The sequence below is a fragment of the Callorhinus ursinus genome, unplaced genomic scaffold (assembly GCF_003265705.2).
Source record: "Callorhinus ursinus isolate GAN/ISIS: 27379988/994484 unplaced genomic scaffold, GSC_fseal_2.0 scaffold23, whole genome shotgun sequence".
Taxonomy (NCBI): Eukaryota; Metazoa; Chordata; class Mammalia; order Carnivora; family Otariidae; genus Callorhinus; species Callorhinus ursinus.
The window spans coordinates 392,088-414,013 of record NW_027397085.1 but is presented as its reverse complement, the minus strand read 5'-3'; the positions used below and the strand labels follow the sequence as shown (position 1 = coordinate 414,013).

Here is a 21,926-nt window from a genome sequence, read left to right as displayed (position 1 = left end):
AGCAGTAAAATCCTCAGCGCCCTGGCTAATGTCAAAGCCATACCACTTGTGAAGAGACTCTGAAACTCAGTGCCAGTGGAACATGGGAAAACAGAGCCAAAAAAGATAGGTTCATAAATAAAAATGGTGATTTACATGAAGAAGTTACCATGAGGAAACATGGTACATATAAAACAATTCAAAAGGATAAAGAGAAAAAGGAAAGAATAGATACCATAACTAAAAAATAGGGCAATGTGAAAAAAAAAAGGGAACTCTGAAAAATAGTCAAGTTTCTTCTATGAAAAATGTAATCATTGACATTAAAAACTCAATAGATTGGCGGGGGTCATCTGGGTGCTTCAGTTGGTTAAGCATCTGACTCTTGACCTCAACTCAGGTGTTCATCTCAGGGTCATGAGTTCAAGGCCTGTGTTGGGCTCCACACTGGGCAGGGAGCCTACTTAAAACCAACCAACCAACCAACAAAAAACCAACAAACCCAATAGCTGGGCAAGACAGCTATCAGAGAATGTATAGAATGGAAGGTGGATCTAAGGAAATCATCCAGAATGCAGCACAGAGAAATAAAGATATGGAAAATATGAACAAGAGGTTAAGAGTCAAGAGATGAATGAGAAAGTCTAATAGTTGCTTAATTTGTAGTTCCAAAGAAAGGATTGAAAGAGTAGGAGCAGAGGGAAGCTGAGAATTCTCCAGAATTGAAGAAAGCTAGGAATCCTCAGACAGCAGTACACGGAGTACCAAGCAGGATAGAGAAGAATCTTCCTGAGATTCTACAAAGGTTTGTAGAACAGATTAACCATACCGGTTGTGTTTTCTGAACAACTTGAAATACCAAGTCTGCAGCTATCCCTTGAAATTGGGTTAAGCACAGACCAGTCCAAACACAACGAGGTGGCTAAAGTGATGTTCCTATTAGCATTGAACCTGAAATTCCATGCCTTCACACAAAGCTCGCAAAGCAAAATTTATTTGCATTTCTGCTTAAACAGAATATCTCTAAACTTTTCTGCACTAGGTCTGCACTGACATTGATGAGTGTCGAAATGGAGCATGTGTTCTCAATTCTATCTGTATTAACACTTTGGTAAGTACTTTTCATGGGTGATGTTATCAAAGCAGACCAGTGATTAAAACAAGTGTGTGTTTATGAATCATAACCCCAAAACACACATAGAACAACGGATGGGCACAATATATTTGATTGGCAAATGAAGATAAAAGTTTATGTTGAAAAATAGTTTTCCATATAAGAGTAATTTTATAAGTAATTTTTATGTAAGAAAAATTTTATAAGTGCCAGACTTTAATCAAAGTTGCCATGTTGGGCTTTCAGAAAAATATGTATGGAATAAAACATTGTTCTTGTATTTTAAAAATGTGAAGAGCTTCTGGGTTTATGTGGTTCAGAATATGCATTTTATTGGTGATGACACAATCCCCAAAGAGTATTCATTATTTTTAGAAATCTTTTCAAAAGTCATTTATATGAAAATGCTTAGCCCTGCGGGGGGGGGGGTTCTAAAACATATATATTTAATGTGGTTTTATTTCTGAAATTTCTTGTCCACTGATTGCAACATAGAGGTATGGCCCAGTAAACCGTCCACAAGAGAGCCACTGATTCCATGATGGAATGGCGGCCTCCAACTTGATGTCCCTGGTGAAGTTATTCCATCTCTAGGTTCCTAGTTGTCTTGAATGTAAAAACATTTTATAAATAACAAGGCACGTATCTGAATCCTCTCAATCACTCTGTCACTAGGCACTATAAATCATTTGAAGACAGTAGGCTACGGAAAAGTAATGGGACCCAGGCCACTCATCCCCTAAGGCTTCCATCTGGCTGCGGAGCCTGTGTTCTCATCCACACACTCTGCTGCCTCGGAACGGGCGGGGATTGTTGCTTCTTTGCTTCTCCCCAGGGCTGTCTCCCCTAGTGAGCAGATACCGATTTGGGAGACACCGACCTAACAGGAATCACTACACCACCCTGGGGGAAGGAACCTAGACAGTGGAACTTTCTAGAAAGTTATATAATAACTTTCTATATAATAACTCCAGAGAACTTCAAGAAGGGGCAGAGGCGAAAGAGCAGGAGCAGAGAAGAGGCGAGAACTGGCCCCACGGAGCAGTCCAGTGAGGCTGATAGATCAAGAAAGACCACCGAAGAGCATCCTTAGGATGTGGCAAGTAGGAGGTTGCTAGTGACCGGAATCATTGAACTGTAGGCTTTACATGGCTGTCTTTCATGAAATGTAAATTTGACCTCAGTCAAGCTGTTTAAAAAAAACTGGAGAGTCCTGGCTGGCCCTCACGGTGCCGTTGCCGTGGAGCTGACAGCTCATTTGCCGGGCTGCCCCATCGCTGCCTCGCTCATCGAGAATTCTCAGAGCAAGGCCACTGACATTTCTCTGTACACCTGTTCTCTGTCACTCAATTGTAAAAAAAAAAAAAAAAAAAAAAAAAGCCAAAGAACAGTTAAAAAACCTTTTTCTTCCCCTTACTGGCTTTTCACTCAAACCCCCTCCCTTGTCCCCAGAATAAATTCTCACTCTGCCTCCCAGGGCTTCACTGGCACTGTCGGCCCTTTCCCCTCGTGTCCTCACACTGGAGCTGCAGGCCAGTGACAGGGGTTCGTTCCAGCCTTCTTCCCTCATGCGTGGCTCGCAGCAGCCTCCAGGCTGGTGGTGTCTTCCTCCGTACTGCACAGTCTTATGAGATGGACACATACTCGGAGAGGCAGCCCCGAGTGTCATGTCCTCTCGGCATCATCGAGTACATGTGAAAATAAACACGATCACGGTAGCTTTGCTCCCAGTTCTGAGCCCCTGGCTCACCAGCTGATCTTTGCTCCCTGCAGGGTTCTTACCGCTGTGGGCCCTGCAAACCCGGGTACACGGGTGATCAGACAAGGGGATGCAAAACCGAAAGAAGCTGCAGAAATCCTGAGCTGAATCCCTGCAGTGTGAACGCGCAGTGCATCGAGGAGAGGCAGGGGGATGTGACATGTGTGGTGAGTTGTTTGTCACCTGCTTTACCATGTTTTTCTCTTCCATTTTAAATACCTCCCCTCCTCGGGTTCTACTTGCTTCCCAGTAGGGAAGCAAAAGAAAAATGAAAACATTCCCGTGGAGATAAACACAGAATGCAATAGTAACAGGGTTCGCTGTGCTCCTGGAGAGCAATCACAAGTCCATCTCACATCAGCTGCCTTTTCTCTCCTCTTGCTGGGGGTCTGACACCATATCCTCAGGTACATCAGCAGCGGAGGCCTGCGCCCCCGGGCACCCTCTGCGAAGGGCCAAGAAGTGAGCAGCAGGAAGGGAAGGAGCCTCCTTCCCTCCCTCCGTCTACCCCCCTATTTGCTTGTGTAACTTAGGAGCACACCGCCATCCTTTCTAGTGGTCCTCAGAGTCTGGCCTCCTACTGCAGGAAGCAGGTGGCAGCGAAGGGGTAAGCTGTCAGACACTCTCCGAGGGCCCCCCTCTCCCCGCAGTGAGCAGGAAGGGGCGCACGGCACTGTTCCGTGTCCGTCTGCACCCGGATTCAGGAACAGCTCAGTGGACGGTCACTCTTCTTCCTCTCTAGTTCCCAACCTTGCAGCCGATCCGGGGAGGAGGCAGCGGGGCAAGAGAGCGGGACGGTCCTGGGCCAACACCAGCCTCATGCCAGGCGGGGGTGTGGTGGGCTGTAGGTGAAGAAGGCGGCCCATGCCTGCCATCCACTTCCAGATCCCAGGCCCCAGAGGCCCCCGGGCTTCTAGGTGCTGAGACAGCCGCCACTCAGCTGCTCATCCTGTCCATCCTTCCCACTAAGCCAGACCCTCGGCAGGGGCCCTTTGGGTTCTGGGATTTGCAGGTTCACAGTGATCACCTGATCCTTCTTTCTACCTCAAACTTAAGACTTCTTCGACGTTAGGCTCGCAAAACTTCCTATAGTGAGCATTTCGCTTTTCAAATAGGGAAAACGACAAGAATCAGCACGGAGTGAAAGGAAGAAATGTAATAATAGCATCCGTTCCCTCTGGCAGCACAGATAGTCCGTAACAAGGTCCTGACGAGGGAGCAAGCCGGGTCAGACGGGAAAACCCCACAACTTTCCTAATTCCTGTTGCCTGGGCATGTTTGTTACCGCTGAGAGGCGAGGGCAAGTCTATGTGTAAATCCTAATTTGCTGTGAACAAATTAATGACTTCCCTGGGATGGTGGGTGATGGGGCTCTTAATATGTTTTTGAATTTGTAATAAGGCACAACGACAGATGGGAAAGGATTAATATACTTGGTGTGACTACTAAAATAATTTAATCTGCCAGAAGATGGCTCATTGAAAATGTATTTGTTCCTAGAGGAAATTTTTTCTTCATTAAAATGAGTCAAGGACCATACCCCACAGTGGAGCTTTCCAGGCCTTCTGAAGGCCCGCCGAAGCAATTGAGCGGAAATAGGGGCCCTTACGGGAGGGGCGTCTTTGGCCTCCTGCCTTCTAAATTTCTGGTTACAGAAGGAGAGCCTGGATGATTGAGAACAGAAGGAGAGCCTAGATGATTGAGAACAGGCAGGCTGCTGCTTAGGAAGTCACTGGTCTTCAATCATCTTATTTTGATTAGCAAGGCCAGGAAATTTAACGTTTATTCGTGGAAGGTTCTTTTCCCTTGGCCCTGCTTCTGTTCCTCAGACTCCCTGCCCTCTCCCTGCATTTCTGGTTCCCTCCTCTTTCCCAGACCTCTTCCTCTGTGTTCCTGCTGTCCTGCCTGCCCGCCCCCCCGCAGGTGCCTATCCTGGGCCTGGCTCCCAGGTCCCACCTCATGCCCAAGGCCCCACGGAGGGAATCATTTCTTTTCTCTCTGGTTTGCCAGTGATCCTTGCTCAAGAGCCTAGTTGTCTCTGGTACAAGGGATCACAGTGACCTTGCAGCATCACTGACGGATTGGAGACAATGGTTATACAGTCTGATATAGGCTAAATGTTACTGCCTGTTATTCTTGCTGTGAAGTCAGTGGCTGGTAGTGGCAGAATACTTGGGTAGACTCTTCCAGAGACAAAGAGGACATGCAGACCCAACACTGCACCCGGGGGCATCTTTTTCTGTTAAAAGAGCATGAATAGAGGTAAAGCACCTTGGAAGGTTATTTATTTATTTATTTATTTATTTATTTATTTATTTATTTATTTATTTATTTATTTTTTGGTGGGAACTGGTCTAGAAGACTGTTAAATTCAGAGCTCGGACTGTAGTTCAAGAATGATGAGGAAAGTACCACAAAAGCCACACACGTTTGTTTCTGCTGGGAGAGGAAATTAGACAATCGCGTGGAGAACATTTCAACAGTAACTCCAAATTACAAAGACCTATGGAACCAGGAATTCCACACTGAGAAACCAGTACAGGTGCAGAAGGACAAATGTACTAGAATTCCTTGTTGTAGCATTGTTTGTAATAGAAAAAAATGTTTTAAAAAGCCAGACACCCACCAGTAGGGGACTGGTTGAATTCATGGAGGCATACGCATACCACTTTATGTATGATGCATCTGTGACCATTAAAAAGAATGGCATGAATCTACATGGAGTGATATGGAAAGAGCTCCAAAGTATGATACAAATATTTTTAAATAAAGTGCAGAACAGTGGATATATATGCTCTCAGTTGTGTCAAAAGAAAAAAGAAAGTGTATTTGCTTGTCTGTGCATAGTGTTATCTCTTAGAGTATATAGAAGAATGGATGGCCCAACAGATGAATGGTAAAGAAGATGTGGTATATATATACACACACACAATGAAATATTATGCAGCCATCAAAAGGAATGAGATCTTGCCATTTGCAACGACGTGGATGGAACTGGAAGGTGTTATGCTGAGTGAAATAAGTCAATCAGAGAAAGACATGTATCATATGACCTCACTGATATGAGGAATTCTTAATCTCAGGAAACAAACTGAGGGTTGCTGGAGTGGGGGTGGGGTGGGAGGGATGGGGTGGCTGGGTGATAGACATTGGGGAGGGTATGTGCTATGGTGAGTGCTGTGAATTGTGCAAGACTGTTGAATCACAGACCTGTACCTCTGAAACAAATAATGCAATATATGTTAAGAAAAAAAAAAGGAGGGGAAGAATGAAGGAGGGGAGACGAACCATGAGAGACGATGGACTCTGAAAAACAAACTGAGGGTTCTAGAGGGGAGGGGGTGGGGGGATGGGTTAGTCTGGTGATGGGTATTAAAGAGGGCACGTTCTGCGTGGAGCACTGTTATGCACAAACAATGAATCATGGAACACTACATCCAAAACTAATGATGTAATGTATGGTGATTAACATAACAATAAAAACTTTAAAGGAAAAAAAAAAAGAATAATGGATGGCCTGAGCTGAGAGAACAGGAATGGGAAGTTTTCACTCTATGTCTCTTTGTACATTTTGATTCATTAGACTATTCAAAAAAATAATAGTTTTAGAATCCTACCCAACAACGCCGTGTCGCTCTGGACCCTCCCTCTGGCGATGTGCACAGGAGAGCAAGGATTCACAGGTTCAGAGCAGAGGCCCTGTCAGTCCTTCCCGCCGCCCCCCCCCCCCCCCCCAGGCTCAGCTCCTCAAGCGTGTGCTGCACTTTGCCTTCACAGTGCGGCGTCGGGTGGGCTGGTGATGGCTACATCTGCGGGAAGGACGTGGACATCGACAGTTACCCTGACGAAGAACTGCCGTGCTCCGCCAGGAACTGCAAGAAGGTAAACAGGGCGCACGGGAGAAAAACTACACCCACCATGGCTTTCTGGAGCCCTATCTTCTCTGGAGGAGAGATTCTTTTTTCTTTTTTCTAAAGATTTTATTTATTTATTTATTTGAGAGAGCGAGAATGAGAGCGAGCACGTGAGAGGGGGGAGGGTCAGAGGGAGAAGCAGACTCCCCGCCGAGCAGGGAGCCCCATGCGGGATTCGATCCCGGGACTCCAGGATCATGACCTGAGCTGAAGGCAGTCGCTCAACCAACTGAGCCACCCAGGTGCCCTCTGGAGGAGAGATTCTATGGCTTCCACTGAAAATGGCATTTTTCAAGTAGCTACATCTCACACTTCGCAAAACAGCCATCCACAATGAAGTCAGGCAGCTGCCGTCAGTCTTGAGGTTGGAAATCCTTTCTGACGTAAGACTGAGGTAGATGAGGGTGGGGGAAATAGGAAGAAGTTGATAAAAGGGTAGAGACTTTCTGGGATCAGATGAATAAGGTCTGAAGATCTCATGTATAACATGTGACTTTTGTTGATAGTACTGTCTAATTGAAATTCACTGAAAGGGCAGAACTTAAATGTTCTCAGGGGAAAAAAAAAGGTGGATATGTGAGGAGCTGGACGTGTTAACGGTGGGAATCCTCTGACAATATAAATGTATGTTAAATAATCATACCGTACGCTTCACATATGTTACAGTTTTGTCAATTATGCATCAATGAAGTTGAAAAAGAGTCAGATGTAGATGTTTCTCTGAGCCCTGTTTCTTCTCCCCAGGACAACTGCAAGTATGTGCCCAACTCTGGCCAGGAAGATGCAGACAGAGATGGCATTGGGGATGCTTGTGACGAGGATGCTGATGGAGACGGGATCCTCAATGAGCAGGTACTGGCTCCATCGGGAGGGCCCAGGATAGTGGAAGAAAGCCCGGGAAGTCACCTATTTATATGAGTCATCCGAAGTGTTCGTTTCCGTGCCGGTGATCCCGTGGCATTGTGACTTTTTACCCCGAGCACTGACTGCTCATGCCCATGGGGGCGGAGGTTGGCCGGCATCCAGCATGGGACCGGCCACCTAGGAGGGCTTCAGGATAGTCTGAATAAATGTTTGGTCTTCCAATCCTTTAGGATAACTGTGTCCTGACTCACAACGTGGACCAAAGGAACAGTGACAAAGATATCTTTGGGGATGCCTGTGATAACTGCCGGAATGTCCTGAATAATGACCAGAAAGACACTGATGGGGATGGAAAAGGAGATGCCTGTGATGACGACATGGATGGAGATGGTGGGCTTGTCTTGCTTTGTCTTTTATTTGGGACTCATTGGTCCTTTTGCCCTTGTGGTTTGTTAGGAGCAGAAATAGAATTGTTGGCTCGGAAGGCCTCCCACACCGAGTGTTTCCCCGAGGCCTGTGTCTGGACCACCTGTTTCTTCTTTTTTAGAGACGGAGCGGTGGGGACAGGCAGAGGGAGAGGGGGAGAGAGAGTCTTAAGCAGGCTCCACATCCAGTACAGAGCCGGATGCCAGATACTTAGCCCACTGAGCCACCCAGGGCCCCCTGGCCCACCTGTTTCTGTGGAAGGAGACTCCATAACCCACTCCCCTATTTAATAATCCTGGGTGTTTCTGGAACTCTACATCATGGCCAGAAATTTTGTAGGAATTACTTCAAGCAGTGTCTTGTCAGGGCTGTGTCTTTGTAGGGCCTCTGTCTTCCCAAAGAAAGTGTCTCTTTCCCCACCACCCCCACCAGCATCCTTTCCATGCCTGAGAGTCCTCGAAGTGGAGAGTGGAATGGGGGGACCTTGAGCAGGGTCTCAGGCTACAGCTGGGTCTAGCTCCTCCTGCAGAGAATCGGGGATCTCCTGGGAGACGTGTCCATGTCCTGCCTATTCTGGGAAGAAGGTGGAGGCAGGGAAGCTGCATTACCCTGCTCCTGGCTCCACAGAAGGGGCCTTCGAGTGTGGGCGGTGGGAATGGCACCCCCTGGAGCACAGCCGGAGCGCTGGAGCCTCTGGGGATGTGAAGAAGGACATGTTTGGGGTTTGTTTGTTTGTTTGTTTTTAAGATTTATTTATTTGAAAGAGAATGAGAGAGTGCAGGGGATGGGGGGGAGGGAGAGAGAGAGAGAGAGAGAGAATCTCAAGGAGACTCCCTGCTGAGCTCCACACGGGGCTTGATCTCAAGGCCCTGAAATCATGACCTGAGCCGAAATCAAGAGTCAGCCGTTTTACCGACTGAGCCACCCGGGCGCTCCGAAGGACATTTGTTTCTGTATCGCTTCCATAACACATAGATGACTATCGTCAAAGTATAGACTGGATCTGGTAGTTTCTGAAAAACATTTCACATCACAAGGGCCTTGAAGGAAAATCTTTCCAGAAATGTACACCCTCCCCTCCACCCAACCAGCCACCACACACACACACACACACACACATACCACACACACATACACACCACACACACACACACACCACACACATACCACACACACACACACACCACACACACACACACACCACACACACATACACACCACACACACACACACCACACACACACACACACACCACACACACACACACCACACACACACACCACACACACACACACACACACACACACCCCACTCCAGAATACCTACACTCCCTAAAACATGACCTCATCTTCTACAGGCCTGACTGATGGCCAGATCCAGGGTTATGCTGGCAAACTAGCTCAACAAAACAAAAAAGCCCCAAGTTGTAGCATTTGCCAGTTTCCGTGACAGAAATACCACTCCCTCCGTGACTGATTACCAGCTGCTGGTACGAGAGGACATGATGAGACAAAGCTGAGAAGAGAGGGCACAGTGGGCCTGGCTTCAGCACGCCACCGCACCTGCCTTCAGACCCCAGTCTTTTTTCACACCCCCACAAGGTCCCTCTCCCGGGCCAGCCCACCTCACCCTCATGACCTCCTCGTCTGGTTGCCGTGGTAGCCCTTGACGTCTTAGACAACTTAAAATTCCATGGATAAAGGCCTCAGGTGACCATTCATTTTAAGTCTCCCAGAATCAATCCGTCCTCTGGTGTTACTTGCAGATAACTGCGGAGAAATGTAGTGGCCCTGGGACGATGGCCCAGGCACAAGTCTCCCCATGTGCCTGGGTACAGGCCTGATCTCTTAGCACCTAGAAGTCTGTCTTCTAAACCTCTCTGCGATGTTCACCTGACTCAGGGAAGCTTTCCCTTCTCGTAGGAATAAAGAACATTCTGGACAACTGCCCAAAAGTTCCCAATCGTAACCAACAGGACAGGGATGCGGATGGCGTGGGGGATGCCTGTGACAGTTGTCCTGATGTCAGCAACCCTAATCAGGTGAGTAGCATTCAGGGTATTCAGACTCTAGGCTGAGCTCCCCTGTGCAAAAAGTCTTTATGACAAGTGCTTAAAGACACCGGCTCAGCTCCTCGCTGTTGCCATATGCCTACTGGAGCGGAGGTGGTGGGACTGCGTACTTCGGGCCTGGAGGTTCTAGGAAGGCCGCTACGGGGATGCTAAGGCCTTCTGGACAGATCTCACAGGCTGCAGACTGCCTGTGAGGTGAGGAGCAGCAGTTTAGGGATGCCCCAAGCCAGTTGTTTTTGCCGAGAGGAGCGTGCAACGTGGCAGCTAACCATTGGGAGCCTTGTGTTCTTTTAGCCCCCAACCCTACGCAGCCTGTGTGTGGACGCCTCCGACGCGGTTCAGTCAGCGACACGTTGTTTCCCTTCCCACTCCTCCTTCCTGTCTGGATAGCTGGATGGGATGTGTCATGTATTTTTAAAGCCCTGCGAGAGGGGCGTCATCGTTGCCCTCCGTGACTCACTCCCATTCTGGCTCAATTCCAACATGCAGAAGCAAAGCAAAATCAGTTTGCCTTGCCCCCAGGCCTTTGGCTGGCTCCCCTCCGACCTGTGCCAGAGTTCCACGTCTCCACCTGCCACCATCCTGCCCCGGCGCCCTCTCCAATCAGCTCATCTGGTGTGTAGGCAGCCCAGCCATGTGGCTTGGTATTTCGGAAGGCTTTTTTGACAATTCAGCATTGTGCCTACACCAATATGGTGTTGTCCTTTTGCAGTTCTGTACCAACCCAATTCCAGAGAAATAATTCTTGAGATGCAGTGATGATGGGCCAGGTCTGCCTTCTCCAGAACATTCTGTGCATGAAGGCCCAGCGATAAACAATAACATGTTCTATTCTCTTTGCAGTCTGATGTGGATAACGATCTGGTTGGGGACTCCTGTGACACCAATCAGGACAGGTAGGGAGCATTTTCCCAGCTGCATTAGGGCCAGATGAAAAATTCAGAGACAATTTTAGCCTTCAGAGCTCTCTGCTGCTGCCTTGCTTTGGGATGTCTCCGAATAGATTGAGAGAGATTGAGCTGCTGGGGGGACGGCAGCCCTGCCTCTGGTCAGGGTCACTACACCTCCTTGGAAGTTCTCTATAGCCGGGTGACAGTGTCAGGAGGGGCCACGAGGTACTCCATCGAGTGAGACTGAATGACAGGAGAAGCAGTAGAGCATCATGCCTCAGAGCTGGAGTCTGGATGACACAGCTAGATAGATACACATCCCAGCCCCTTCACTTACAAACTAGCTAGCCTTAAGCAAGTCACCGGTCTCTGTGCCCCAGAAGTCTCATTGGAAAAATGGGGATGACAGTGGCATGTAGCTCATAGGTCTGTTGTGAAGATTGAGTTAATTGACAAAGAGTGCACGTTACGGTTTCGCTTACACAGAAGCATTCAATAGGTTTAGCTCTCTTATTATTATACTCTTTTGGCTCGGGAAAGCTTCACCACTATCCCAAGATAGAAAGCTGTCAGTTTGCTGAGGGGTCACTGTGATTTCATTGTCTTTGGAATTTGTTCATTCCGTGTTCGTTACTTGGCGGTAGTGTTCTGGGCAAATGAGTTTTGTCAACCCTCCCAGCCCCACGTGGAGGTAGTCCTATATTAAGACATGGGGCTGGATCAGATGCTGTCGGAACATCACCAAGAACATAGACAAGCGCACCTCTGCCCTGGAGGCGCCTGCGGTCCAAGGCTCTGTCCCCTTTCATCTGCAGCGGGAAGGCTTAGAGAGGCAGCGGGACGGGATGCGAGAGGGAAGGGACTCGGGAAGGCAGAGCAGGAAGCAACAGGGCTTCCCTCCCTGACCTCCTCTCCGAGGGTGCCCTATAGCCAGTGGTTCTTGAGCCAAACCCTGTGCAAGGACAGCTCCGAGAAAGCCCCAGCTCGGTCCTTGTGCTCAGTGTCCTTGAGGCCGAGTCCACGTGAGCCAAGCGAACTTAAATGGGCTTTTGAATTGCGCTCTCAATTTCTTCCTCTGCAAAATAGAGAGAATGAAATGTCCCTTGCAGCTTCGGGTAAGAATGAACGAAAAAATAGGTAAAGCTCCCGGCAGAAGGCCGGCCCTTGGGTGACCTGCAGCCAACCGCAGCTGCGTTACTGTTACCACACATGAGGAGAGGCAAGGCAGCAACAGAGTCTGCCATAGGACGTCGCCATTTTTGCATGCAAGGTGGGACCGGTACCCTGTAGCCCTGCTAAGTGGTGGACATCAAGAATGTTCCCTGTTGCAGGTCCTCTTGCACAGACTGCCATCCAAAGAATCTCTAAAATATCCTACCCAGCCTCTAGATATTTGCCTAAAATACATGACTCATTCTGCTCCATTTTAGTTCCCACAAGCTTGAACCTTGGGGAGGAGGACAGGAACTGCTTGTTTTTGCATAAAAATGTTCAAGGCTGTAGAATGGCCGCTAATGGAAATAGCTCAATCGTATGACTTAAAAAACAGCCCTGCTATAGGCACAGGCATTCCACTCTTTGAGCCGTGTCACCTTCTGCTTGTCCAGGTGGGCCTCGTTTCCTCTGGGGCCCATCTGATCTGAAGGGCACGGACTGGTCTCTAGCTTCCCTCCCCCCGTCCTCCCCTTGCCTGGGACAGGCCACGGGAGGAGTGGGGTGAAAGGAGCATCCGTTCTGATTCAGAGCAGCCATGGGAGGCCTCTATCAACTCAGGGGAACCTCTGGGGACAGGGCAGTTTCATCCCTGGGTGGCCATTAGGCCTGGAAAAAATGAATTGTCACGTGGGGAGAGAATGAGGTTTCTGAGAAGTGCCTGAGAGCCGGAGTGAGCCCAGACTCCATGCTCCCCTCTCAGGAAGGGGCGGCCCTCGTCTCTTCGCCGTTCTCCCTGTGGCATTCACAGCTGATCCTTCTTGGGTCTGCTGGCCAGGGAATGGGAAGAGGAATGGAAGACATTGTAGGAGCCAGCACGTAGAAATGCTTTATCATATGTTCAAATGTAATATGCAAAATTCTCATCACGTAAGCATTCAATCTTTGTAACAACCCTATGAGGTAGGCTCTGTTATGCCTGTTTTACAGATGAGGACACTGAGCCAAAGAGGGGTCACATGCTGGTAAGCGGCTGAGCCAGCCTGGCTCACTGCCCTTCAACCTTTGTTCCCCTTGTACATTTTCCGGGTTGGGCAGGGAGGGGGACTGATTATAGTCCCCAGGGACTGATAGGAGCATCTGGTCACAAAATCAGAAATCAGCCTTCATCTTCTTCAGTAGGATATGATCTGCTTGTTTCAACAAGATGAGGAAGTAGGAGAATGGTCTGAAGACATAGGGGTTTGACAAAAGACAAGCTCCCAAACCCCCACTCGGTTTCTTATCCCTGTTCTCTGCTCACCGGTGCCACACATCTCCTCTTCTTTCTCCCACAGTGATGGAGATGGGCACCAGGACAGCACCGACAACTGCCCCACTGTCATTAACAGCGCCCAGCTGGACACTGACAAGGATGGGATTGGCGACGAGTGTGATGATGATGATGACAATGATGGCATCCCAGACCTGGTGCCCCCTGGACCAGACAACTGTCGGCTGGTCCCCAACCCAGCCCAGGAGGATAGCAACAGTAAGTGGGCTCAGCCCAGGGCTGCATGGGACCCCCAGGCTCCCTTCAGCCGGGCACACGGCAGCACACCTCTCCCAGAGCTTCTCTGAGCAGCCACGGCTTCTGTGGACAGTAGACAGCCGGTGGACACCGTTCTCTAACTCTTCAGAGAGGGGCTGCTTTGCAGCTTCTGAGGAGCTCTGGGATGAGGTCACATGGGACAGGGAAGCAGCCGTATGCTCCTGCTCAAAGGGCTTGGGCAACTGCTCCACCATCTTGCTTGCTCCTCTCCACCAGGAGTCACAGAAGAGGAGCAGGACAGAGAGAAGGGCACAGCAGCCAATGGCTTAGATGGGCTCACAAACTCAGAGGGCTGCGAGGGCCAGGCCGATAAGGAAAAGCATGCACAAAGCCAGAAATGAGACAGAGTAGTGAGGACATGGCGAGTTAGTGAGGCATGTCCATCCACGGCTCTGCAGTATTTAATTCAAGTATGTTAATACCATGTGAGCTGCACAAAACATACCACGAGCCAGATTCAGCCTCAGGATCAGCAGAAATTATGATCTTACAGACACTCTGGCGACAGTAGTTTCCCTGTTTTTCATATGTTCTAGAGAAAGTGCTCCAGACATGTGCTTATGTAAGGTCAGCCTTAAGATCCACCAGTTGGTAAACCTCAGTGTCCTCAGAGAACATGCAGGGTTTCTTATAAGATCAGTTTTGAACAGTTGCCTTTCACTCTGTCCCCAGGAAATTCTTCTGGTCACATACAGTGGGGCTTACCAACTCACCATGAAGACTGCAGGGTGGGGCCCGGGGCCACCTCAGCCATGGCTAATTCTGGGCTCCTCTGCCCACGTGGGTTGCAAACCGTCGCCCTGGAGGTGGAGCATGGGCTCCCTTCGGCTCCTTGCCCAGCCCTGTCTCTGGCAAGGAGTCGTGGTGTGTGTGGGCAGTAGCCAGCTCCTCTCGTCCTCCCGAACCCCACTTAGGCGATGGCGTGGGAGACATCTGTGAGACAGACTTTGACCAGGACCAGGTCATCGATCGGATTGATGTCTGCCCGGAGAATGCAGAGGTCACCCTGACCGACTTCAGAGCCTACCAGACTGTGGTCCTGGACCCTGAAGGGGACGCCCAGATCGATCCCAACTGGGTGGTCCTGAACCAGGTATGTGCCACGTGGCTGGCAGCAGCTCAGCTCTGCCTCTCAGCACAGGCCCTTCTGGGAGAAGCAGGTAACCGTGAGAGGGTGCACCATCCCACACTGCACGGACTCTTCACAGTGGCCCTATGACAAAGCACTGCCACTAGCCCCGGTTCACACGTGACACGGAGCCGCATCCATCTGAAGTGCTGGCTCATGGGAGCACCCCAGGGAGTGCCTGGGAATGCTGGAATGAGGACCCAGGCAGTCTGGCCCTAGAGCCATGCTCCTGATCTCTCCCCCACCTCCTCCTGGTTGGGAAACTCCAGAAGGCAGGCACAGAGAGGCTTGGATTTTTTACCCAGCAAGTCACATTCATTAGAAGTGTATGTTCTCTCAAAATTAAGCTGATTCAACAGTCCCTTCATTACAGTTCTAGCAAAATTATTTCTATTCCGCTTTCTTTTTTTCCTCACAAGTCTGTGCTTTCCTGGAGCACATAATAGGGTAGAGCAGTTGCTCAGATAATGCAGTCTTTGTGTGGAGGTCAGAACACACTGACCACTCCCCAGTGCGCCGGAGGCTCGGGACCTCCTCTGAGCTTCTCCACCCCCTACAATGGCCCTTAACCCCTTCAACTTTCTCTACAGGGCATGGAAATTGTGCAGACCATGAACAGTGATCCTGGCCTGGCAGTAGGTAGGTCCAGGGCCTCCACACCATGTGGCGAGAATCCAGTCTTTGCAGCTACTCACGTGGCTGGTCCGCTTCTCTGATCCGCTTCTGATCCCTCCAGGGTACACGGCGTTTAACGGAGTTGACTTTGAAGGGACCTTCCACGTGAACACCCAGACAGACGACGACTATGCCGGCTTCATCTTTGGTTACCAAGACAGCTCCAGCTTCTACGTGGTCATGTGGAAGCAGACAGAGCAGACGTACTGGCAAGCCACGCCGTTCCGGGCTGTTGCCGAGCCCGGCATCCAGCTGAAGGTAGCCACTGTTCTCAGTCACTCATCTCCCCTCTGTGCCCTTTACCCTCCTTTTAAGTCCTGTTCTCCCATAGGGCATTTAGTTCATATGTGAAGTTGAGGGGTTTGTGCTAGAGTTCAGGGCAGGGAACGCCAGAGCCCACCCAGGGCCTTGCCTTCATTCCTGCGTACAAGCCACATCCTAACCTCTGGGTGACTGACGGGGAGAATATCAGCCCGAGTGGGGATCACCAGTTGGGGGAGCTCCGGGGGCACGTCAGCAGGTGCACTATGCTGGAAACTGGCTCATCTGTTACCGAGCTGGGGCCAGCTCTGCCTAGGAGGGCCAAGATGCTGCCTCTGTCCCTCCTGCTGGGAGAAAAGGCAGACTTCAGAGCATTCATGGGACAGATGTGGGGAGCACTGGATTTACAGCTGGAAAAGCAGGGAATGGGTTAACGGGGTATCGGCCAGTGCTGAGGATTCAAGGATTAAGGGTCACCTCAGTAGAAAGGGCATTTAAGTGTTTATGGGCTATCTAAATCCAAGGCAGCCAGATTGTAACCATGAAGTCACCACCCCAGGGACCCAGGAAGGGTGGGCTGTGCATTCTGTTCTAAAACCTTGCCTATGGCCTTTCCAGGCTGTTAAGTCTAAGACCGGTCCCGGGGAGCATCTCCGCAACTCCCTGTGGCACACTGGGGACACCAGTGACCAGGTCCGGCTGCTGTGGAAGGACTCGAGGAATGTGGGCTGGAAGGACAAGGTATCCTACCGCTGGTTCCTGCAGCACAGGCCCCAGGTGGGCTACATCAGGTATGTGGAGGACCTGTCTCCTCACCCTGCACCTGAAGCAAAGCCCACCCGCATTCTGCATCACAAGGCCTTTGCTGTCCCGAGCAGTCATGACCCAGGATGGCCTCCAAGGGCATGCCGGGACTTCCAAGATGTCAGGCTATGGCCCACAGTAAAGAAGTGGGAAGGAGACACCCAAGCTCAGACTAACCACCTGGACATTAGGGCCAAGGTGGGGATAGAGGGACCTTCTAGATGGGGGGGGGGGGGAAGTGGTCTCAGCATTGGAGGATGGAGGGGCTCAACTGGGGAGCTCCGGCTCAGCCTTCCATCCACACCTGCCCTGGATGGCGGCTTAGTGTGGTGAGTCCCTCACAGTCTCTTCCCTGCTGGACTAGAAACGCTATGAAGGCAGTGCCTAGAGCTCTTGGTCTCTGGGCTGCCAGGTCTTCCCACACGTGGCAGGAACTGATCTTCATGTGAGCCCATACAATCTGCCTCCTTTCCCTCTAGGACTATTAAAAAAACAAATACTAAAAAGTATTCTCAAGAGCAATGGATGGCTTTGGCTGAATCCTTGAAATTGAGACCATGTACTTACTTCGTCAGTCCTCAAACTTGCAAATCAACAACACTGACTCTGGTTTATGTAATGCATTGAGGAAGGAGTACCAATTGCTGTCTCCTGACCAGGGCAGGAAGGCAGCCTCGCAGGAAAAAAAATCCTGACAGCTAATTCACATTTTGTTCTTCTGTGAGATGTTAAGTCCAATGTACTGTTGTCGCACAGTAAGACGATCACGTTCTCAGTCCTGCAAAGCCTAATGCCTCCTTTTCTGTCCCAAAATGAAATCATAGAAAATACAATCTGATCCCTAACATCTATAATAGAAAAATAGTAATTTATAACAAAATCACGCAAATGCTTAGACACCACTACACCACAACACAACATGAAATAGAAGCAGTGACCTTCTAATGCAGATTGTTCTGCCTCTGACTTAATGTCTAAAAGGGAGAACAGCTCTTTTTAAGCAAAACAAAGTGCTCCATAATTTCTCACTTTACCCCGGAAAATTCAGTATATATTAAAACAGTGCAAAAAAAATACTTAATGTAAACAAGTAAAAGGAAGTTCAGTTCTAGGTCCAGATAATTATAATTGGGCTCTTCACCTACGCAAGTGTCTGGAGGAACACTCCATAAAGCATATAGGGTGCAAGACAAGTTTTTCTTGTTCTCTCCAGGGCCTTGTAAGCCATTCAGTATCCCTGGCTTCTGTCATAAAATGCCAGAGAAACAGCCAGAAATGTCCCCACAAATTTCTAAAAGCCTTCTTTACAGAGCACTACTGCTCCTGATGGGGATCACTATTCTGAGATTCTACCAGAGTCTATCAATCATTCAGACCAAAGGAAAAGCAGTGGTTTTTAAGCATGATGTCTAGACAAGGTAACCCAGAGGACAGTGAGGTCACCAAGGGTCTTGGTCTTGGGTCATACTGTGATTTCTCTTTAACTCCTCAGCAGGTACCCATCAAGTTGGACTCTGTGCCCAACATCATGTTGGGCCTTTGGAGAGAGAGAATATGGGAGGGCGTGAACATACAGTCCCTGACCACATGGAGCTCCCAATCTAGTAGGGAAGGGGCAACAGCTAGAGCACAGTCCAGGCCTGTGAAAAATGGATCATGAAACCGCAAAGAAGTGGGTCTGACCTTGACCTTGGTTTGAGTTTCATGGTGACCAGCTTGGGCTGTGTTGTCTACAGAGTGCGATTTTATGAAGGCTCCGAGTTGGTGGCTGACTCCGGGGTCACCATAGACACCACCATGCGTGGAGGCCGGCTTGGCGTGTTCTGCTTCTCCCAAGAAAACATCATTTGGTCCAACCTCAAGTATCGCTGCAATGGTAACATACCTTCTTGTTACTATACAATATTATTACTAGAATTAAATAATACCACCTTATTTTTATAGCACATTTTCCTCCCAGAAGCCCAAAGCTCAAGCCCCATATTCATTAAAATGTAACCATCTCTGTGTAACTGAAGTAAATTATAGATCTTTTCTTCCCCCTATTTGATAGATGAGGAAATTGAGACTCATTGAATTTAACTGCTTGGCTGAGGATTTGGGGGTTCAGTGAGAAATTCAGATTTAATTTACGGGCAGCCTTTATTTTCTTATGGCTCAAACATAATCACACTCAAAATCCATTCTGCCTGCTAATTTCCTTTAGGCCTGTGTGAATGAGCACTCCTGGGCTTTAAGCCAACAATTTGCAAAGCAGCCTGAGGTAGAAAATGGCTGTGGAGCCTTCTGGGGCCTGTTGCTCGGGCTGGCAGTGACCCCTACAGGACGCTTGCACAGCACAAGCCGGACCAGAATTCCAGGGGAAAGAGCCTTCCTAACCCCTTCGTGCCTGTTTTTGTTTGCAGACACCATCCCAGAGGACTTCCAAGAGTTTCAAACCCAGAATTTCGATCACCTGGAGAATTAAACCAAGGAAGCAATCCGTAACTGCTTTTCCAAGCACTAAAGCCATATATTTTTTAACTTCGTACAACTATTTTCATATACACTGTGGCTTTCTTTTACCAGTCCAGATATATCAAACTTTTTATATGAATGGGGCAATAAAGAAGAGATAATTTCTAAAAAGCACGTTACTCAGACATTGCTTACGTGTGGCTCAGGCTTTGATGGTGTGTGTGCCGTTCTCTGAGGGATGCATGTTGAACTTGCAGGGACATCCTTTTTGCTCAGATGGGGTCAGTGAGATTGAGCAAGTGCGTGAGGCAGAAGGCTCAGGCCAGAGGTCTCTTTGGTCACTCCAGCTTAGCTTCACAGAAAAGCCTAACAGTGCCATCAGCAGCCTTCCTCTTCTGGCATAGGAGCCTCAAAAACACGACTTTTCCTGACCAATACTGGAGCAAATTTGTCCAATCCTTTCTGACCCCCTCTCCCACACCACACACCGTCCACACCCGCACCTTCAACGTCTTGTTACGCTTATTTAATAGATTTGGCTCCCCCTAGTGGAATGTAAGCTTATTGAGCTAAAGGACCCTGTCTTAACTATCATCGTCTCCCCCATGCCCAGCATTGTACCTGGCTACAGTAAATATGCAGTACGTGTTTGCGGGCTGGCTGCCTCTTAAGTAACATGGACAGTAGTGTAGATGGATCCTATAAGCCCTACTACAACTGAAACAGCTTCAGCTATGATGGTATCCGTGACATCACATCAGTGCAGGGCAGAGATGTGCCTCATCTCTACACTAGCCTTTTCACCATTCCATTTGTAAGGCAAAGATCCTGGCAAGTTTTTTATAAATTCCCCAAGAATTCTGTTTCAAATTCCTGGAGGTCTCTTAAATCCTAAATAAGGAAAGACACAGTCGCCACAATTTGAGCATGATTTCAGGAGGCAGAAAATACAATGGCATATGCATGACCAGTATGAGATATGGAGGATTTCGAGGTATCTGCCCACACATGTAAAGCCTAGAGACAGATGTTGCCTCGTCCCGCAGAACGCTGGGTCTCCTACCTCGAGATTGTCAGTGAGTGGACGGAACTCAGGCCTGTCTACCAACTGTTCCCTCTGCTGACACTTTTCGTCTCCCAGGGGGATTTTGCTCCAGGAGCTGCCTTCCAAGGATTTCTGTGCCATGCTGCAGTCACGGGCTTTATCCAGTCTGTGGTTCTACACCTATAAACCTTTCCCAGTCCCGAAAAACCTCAGAAGGCCAAGTTCACATGGTTAGAGATTATCCTCTTTCGATCTTACCCTTTTTCCTCACTTTTTGTATCTCAGTGAAAGGTGATTATTTCCTGAGCCCTTAGGGACTCTAGGAGCTCTTCTACCCATTTTATCAACAGTACAGTTAGGTGAGACTTTTATAGTCATTCTAATGCCCTTTTACTGAGTCTTTGGCACTTTCCTAGGCAGTCTGTGATGAAAACCACAGACCCACTTCTTGAGAGATTCCATTCTCATCATCAAAGTACATACCAGATCCTGGACAGGAAATACACTAATCTCTAAGGGAAAGGTGTGTTGACCAGATCTGGACGTGAATCTGAGATGAATTCTTACAGTATCTTGATCTGACTTTCGGTGAGCCTGGTTTCCTTAGCGAAACCATCCTGTGGCTCCCATGTTCTCTCTTCCACTGCCTTCCTGAGGCTGGTGGAAAGAGGAGCCAGGCTTCCTGTGCCCTCCCCTACCCCCAAGTCTCCCTGCTATTCGCTGTGTCATTGTTCTGAGAAAGCACTATATCCACAGGAAAGTCTCCTTAATCGGTATTTTTATGTCTATAACCATGACAGTACCATCAGCCTGCTGGAGATCAAGAATCTAATTGCATCCCTTAAGGAGCTTATTACATTGTTGGGAAGACAAAAGTCATTACATACAGAGAGCAAATAGATCCAGTGATGTGCTGAAGCCAGCACTCACCAGCTCATGAGAGCCAACCATTGAGTTTTGAGGAACTTTTTGAGCTAGTTGTCAAGCTGTTGATAGTTTGAGATTAGCCATGGTGGAAATATTTATACCACAGAAATCGGCAAACACTACAAAGCAGGGCACCGGAGAGCTGACTGTCAAACATTTACCAGCACACAACTGGCTGGGCACGCTATCTTGTCTCACGTCTAGTCACCCCTCCTCCGTATCTTTGGAACTGGTGTAGAAAGCCTGAAACTTTCAGAAAACTTCTTGTTTAAATGGAGAAGTAGTGGGGCGCACCTGGGTGCCTCAGTTGGTCAAGGGGCCAACTCTTGATTTCAGCTCACATCATGATCTCAGGGTCTTGAAATCGAGCCCCACGACAGGCTCTGAGCTCAGCAGGGAGTCTGCTTCCCCTCTCCTCCTGCCCCTCTCCCCCCTACACACGCTCTCGCTCTAAAATAAATAATTTTTTTTAAATGGAGAAGTACCAAAAAAAAATATAGGAAAAGCTTTTTGACATTGGTCTTGATGATGATTTTTTTTTAAAGATTTTATTTATTTCACAGAGAGAGACACAGCGAGAGAGGGAACACAAGCAGGGGCAGTGGGAGAGGGAGAAGCAGGCCTCCCGCGGAGCAGGGAGCCTGATGCGGGGCTCGATCCCAGGACCCTGGGATCATGACCTGAGCTGAAGGCAGACACTTAACGACTGAGCCACACAGGTGCCCCGGTGATAATTATTTTTTAATATGATGCCAAGAGCACAAACTGCAAAAGCAAAAGTCAGCAATGGAACTACATCAATCTCAAAAACTTCTGCACAGAAAAAGAAACTAAATGAAAAGACAACCTACAGAATGAGAGAAAAATT

At 48.7% G+C, this 21,926-nt stretch overlaps 1 protein-coding gene across 2 annotated transcripts in view; it reads left to right on the top strand.

Annotated features, from left to right (window-relative positions):
* The window catches only part of THBS4 (thrombospondin 4), a 44,725-nt gene extending 25,372 nt beyond the window's left edge, over window positions 1-19,353 (top strand). For both annotated transcript variants that reach the window (XM_073905278.1, XM_025892537.2), the window contains 14 exons: window positions 1,022-1,090; window positions 2,867-3,019; window positions 6,630-6,734; window positions 7,511-7,618; window positions 7,861-8,020; window positions 9,979-10,097; window positions 10,971-11,023; window positions 13,507-13,700; window positions 14,675-14,853; window positions 15,480-15,528; window positions 15,626-15,822; window positions 16,444-16,616; window positions 18,366-18,505; window positions 19,035-19,353. In XM_073905278.1, the coding sequence (XP_073761379.1) occupies window positions 1,022-1,090; window positions 2,867-3,019; window positions 6,630-6,734; window positions 7,511-7,618; window positions 7,861-8,020; window positions 9,979-10,097; window positions 10,971-11,023; window positions 13,507-13,700; window positions 14,675-14,853; window positions 15,480-15,528; window positions 15,626-15,822; window positions 16,444-16,616; window positions 18,366-18,505; window positions 19,035-19,096 (1,761 nt within the window). In that variant the 3' untranslated portion in view covers window positions 19,097-19,353. The remainder of the gene's footprint in view (window positions 1-1,021; window positions 1,091-2,866; window positions 3,020-6,629; window positions 6,735-7,510; window positions 7,619-7,860; window positions 8,021-9,978; window positions 10,098-10,970; window positions 11,024-13,506; window positions 13,701-14,674; window positions 14,854-15,479; window positions 15,529-15,625; window positions 15,823-16,443; window positions 16,617-18,365; window positions 18,506-19,034) is intronic.
* Window positions 19,354-21,926: the final 2,573 nt, after the last annotated feature.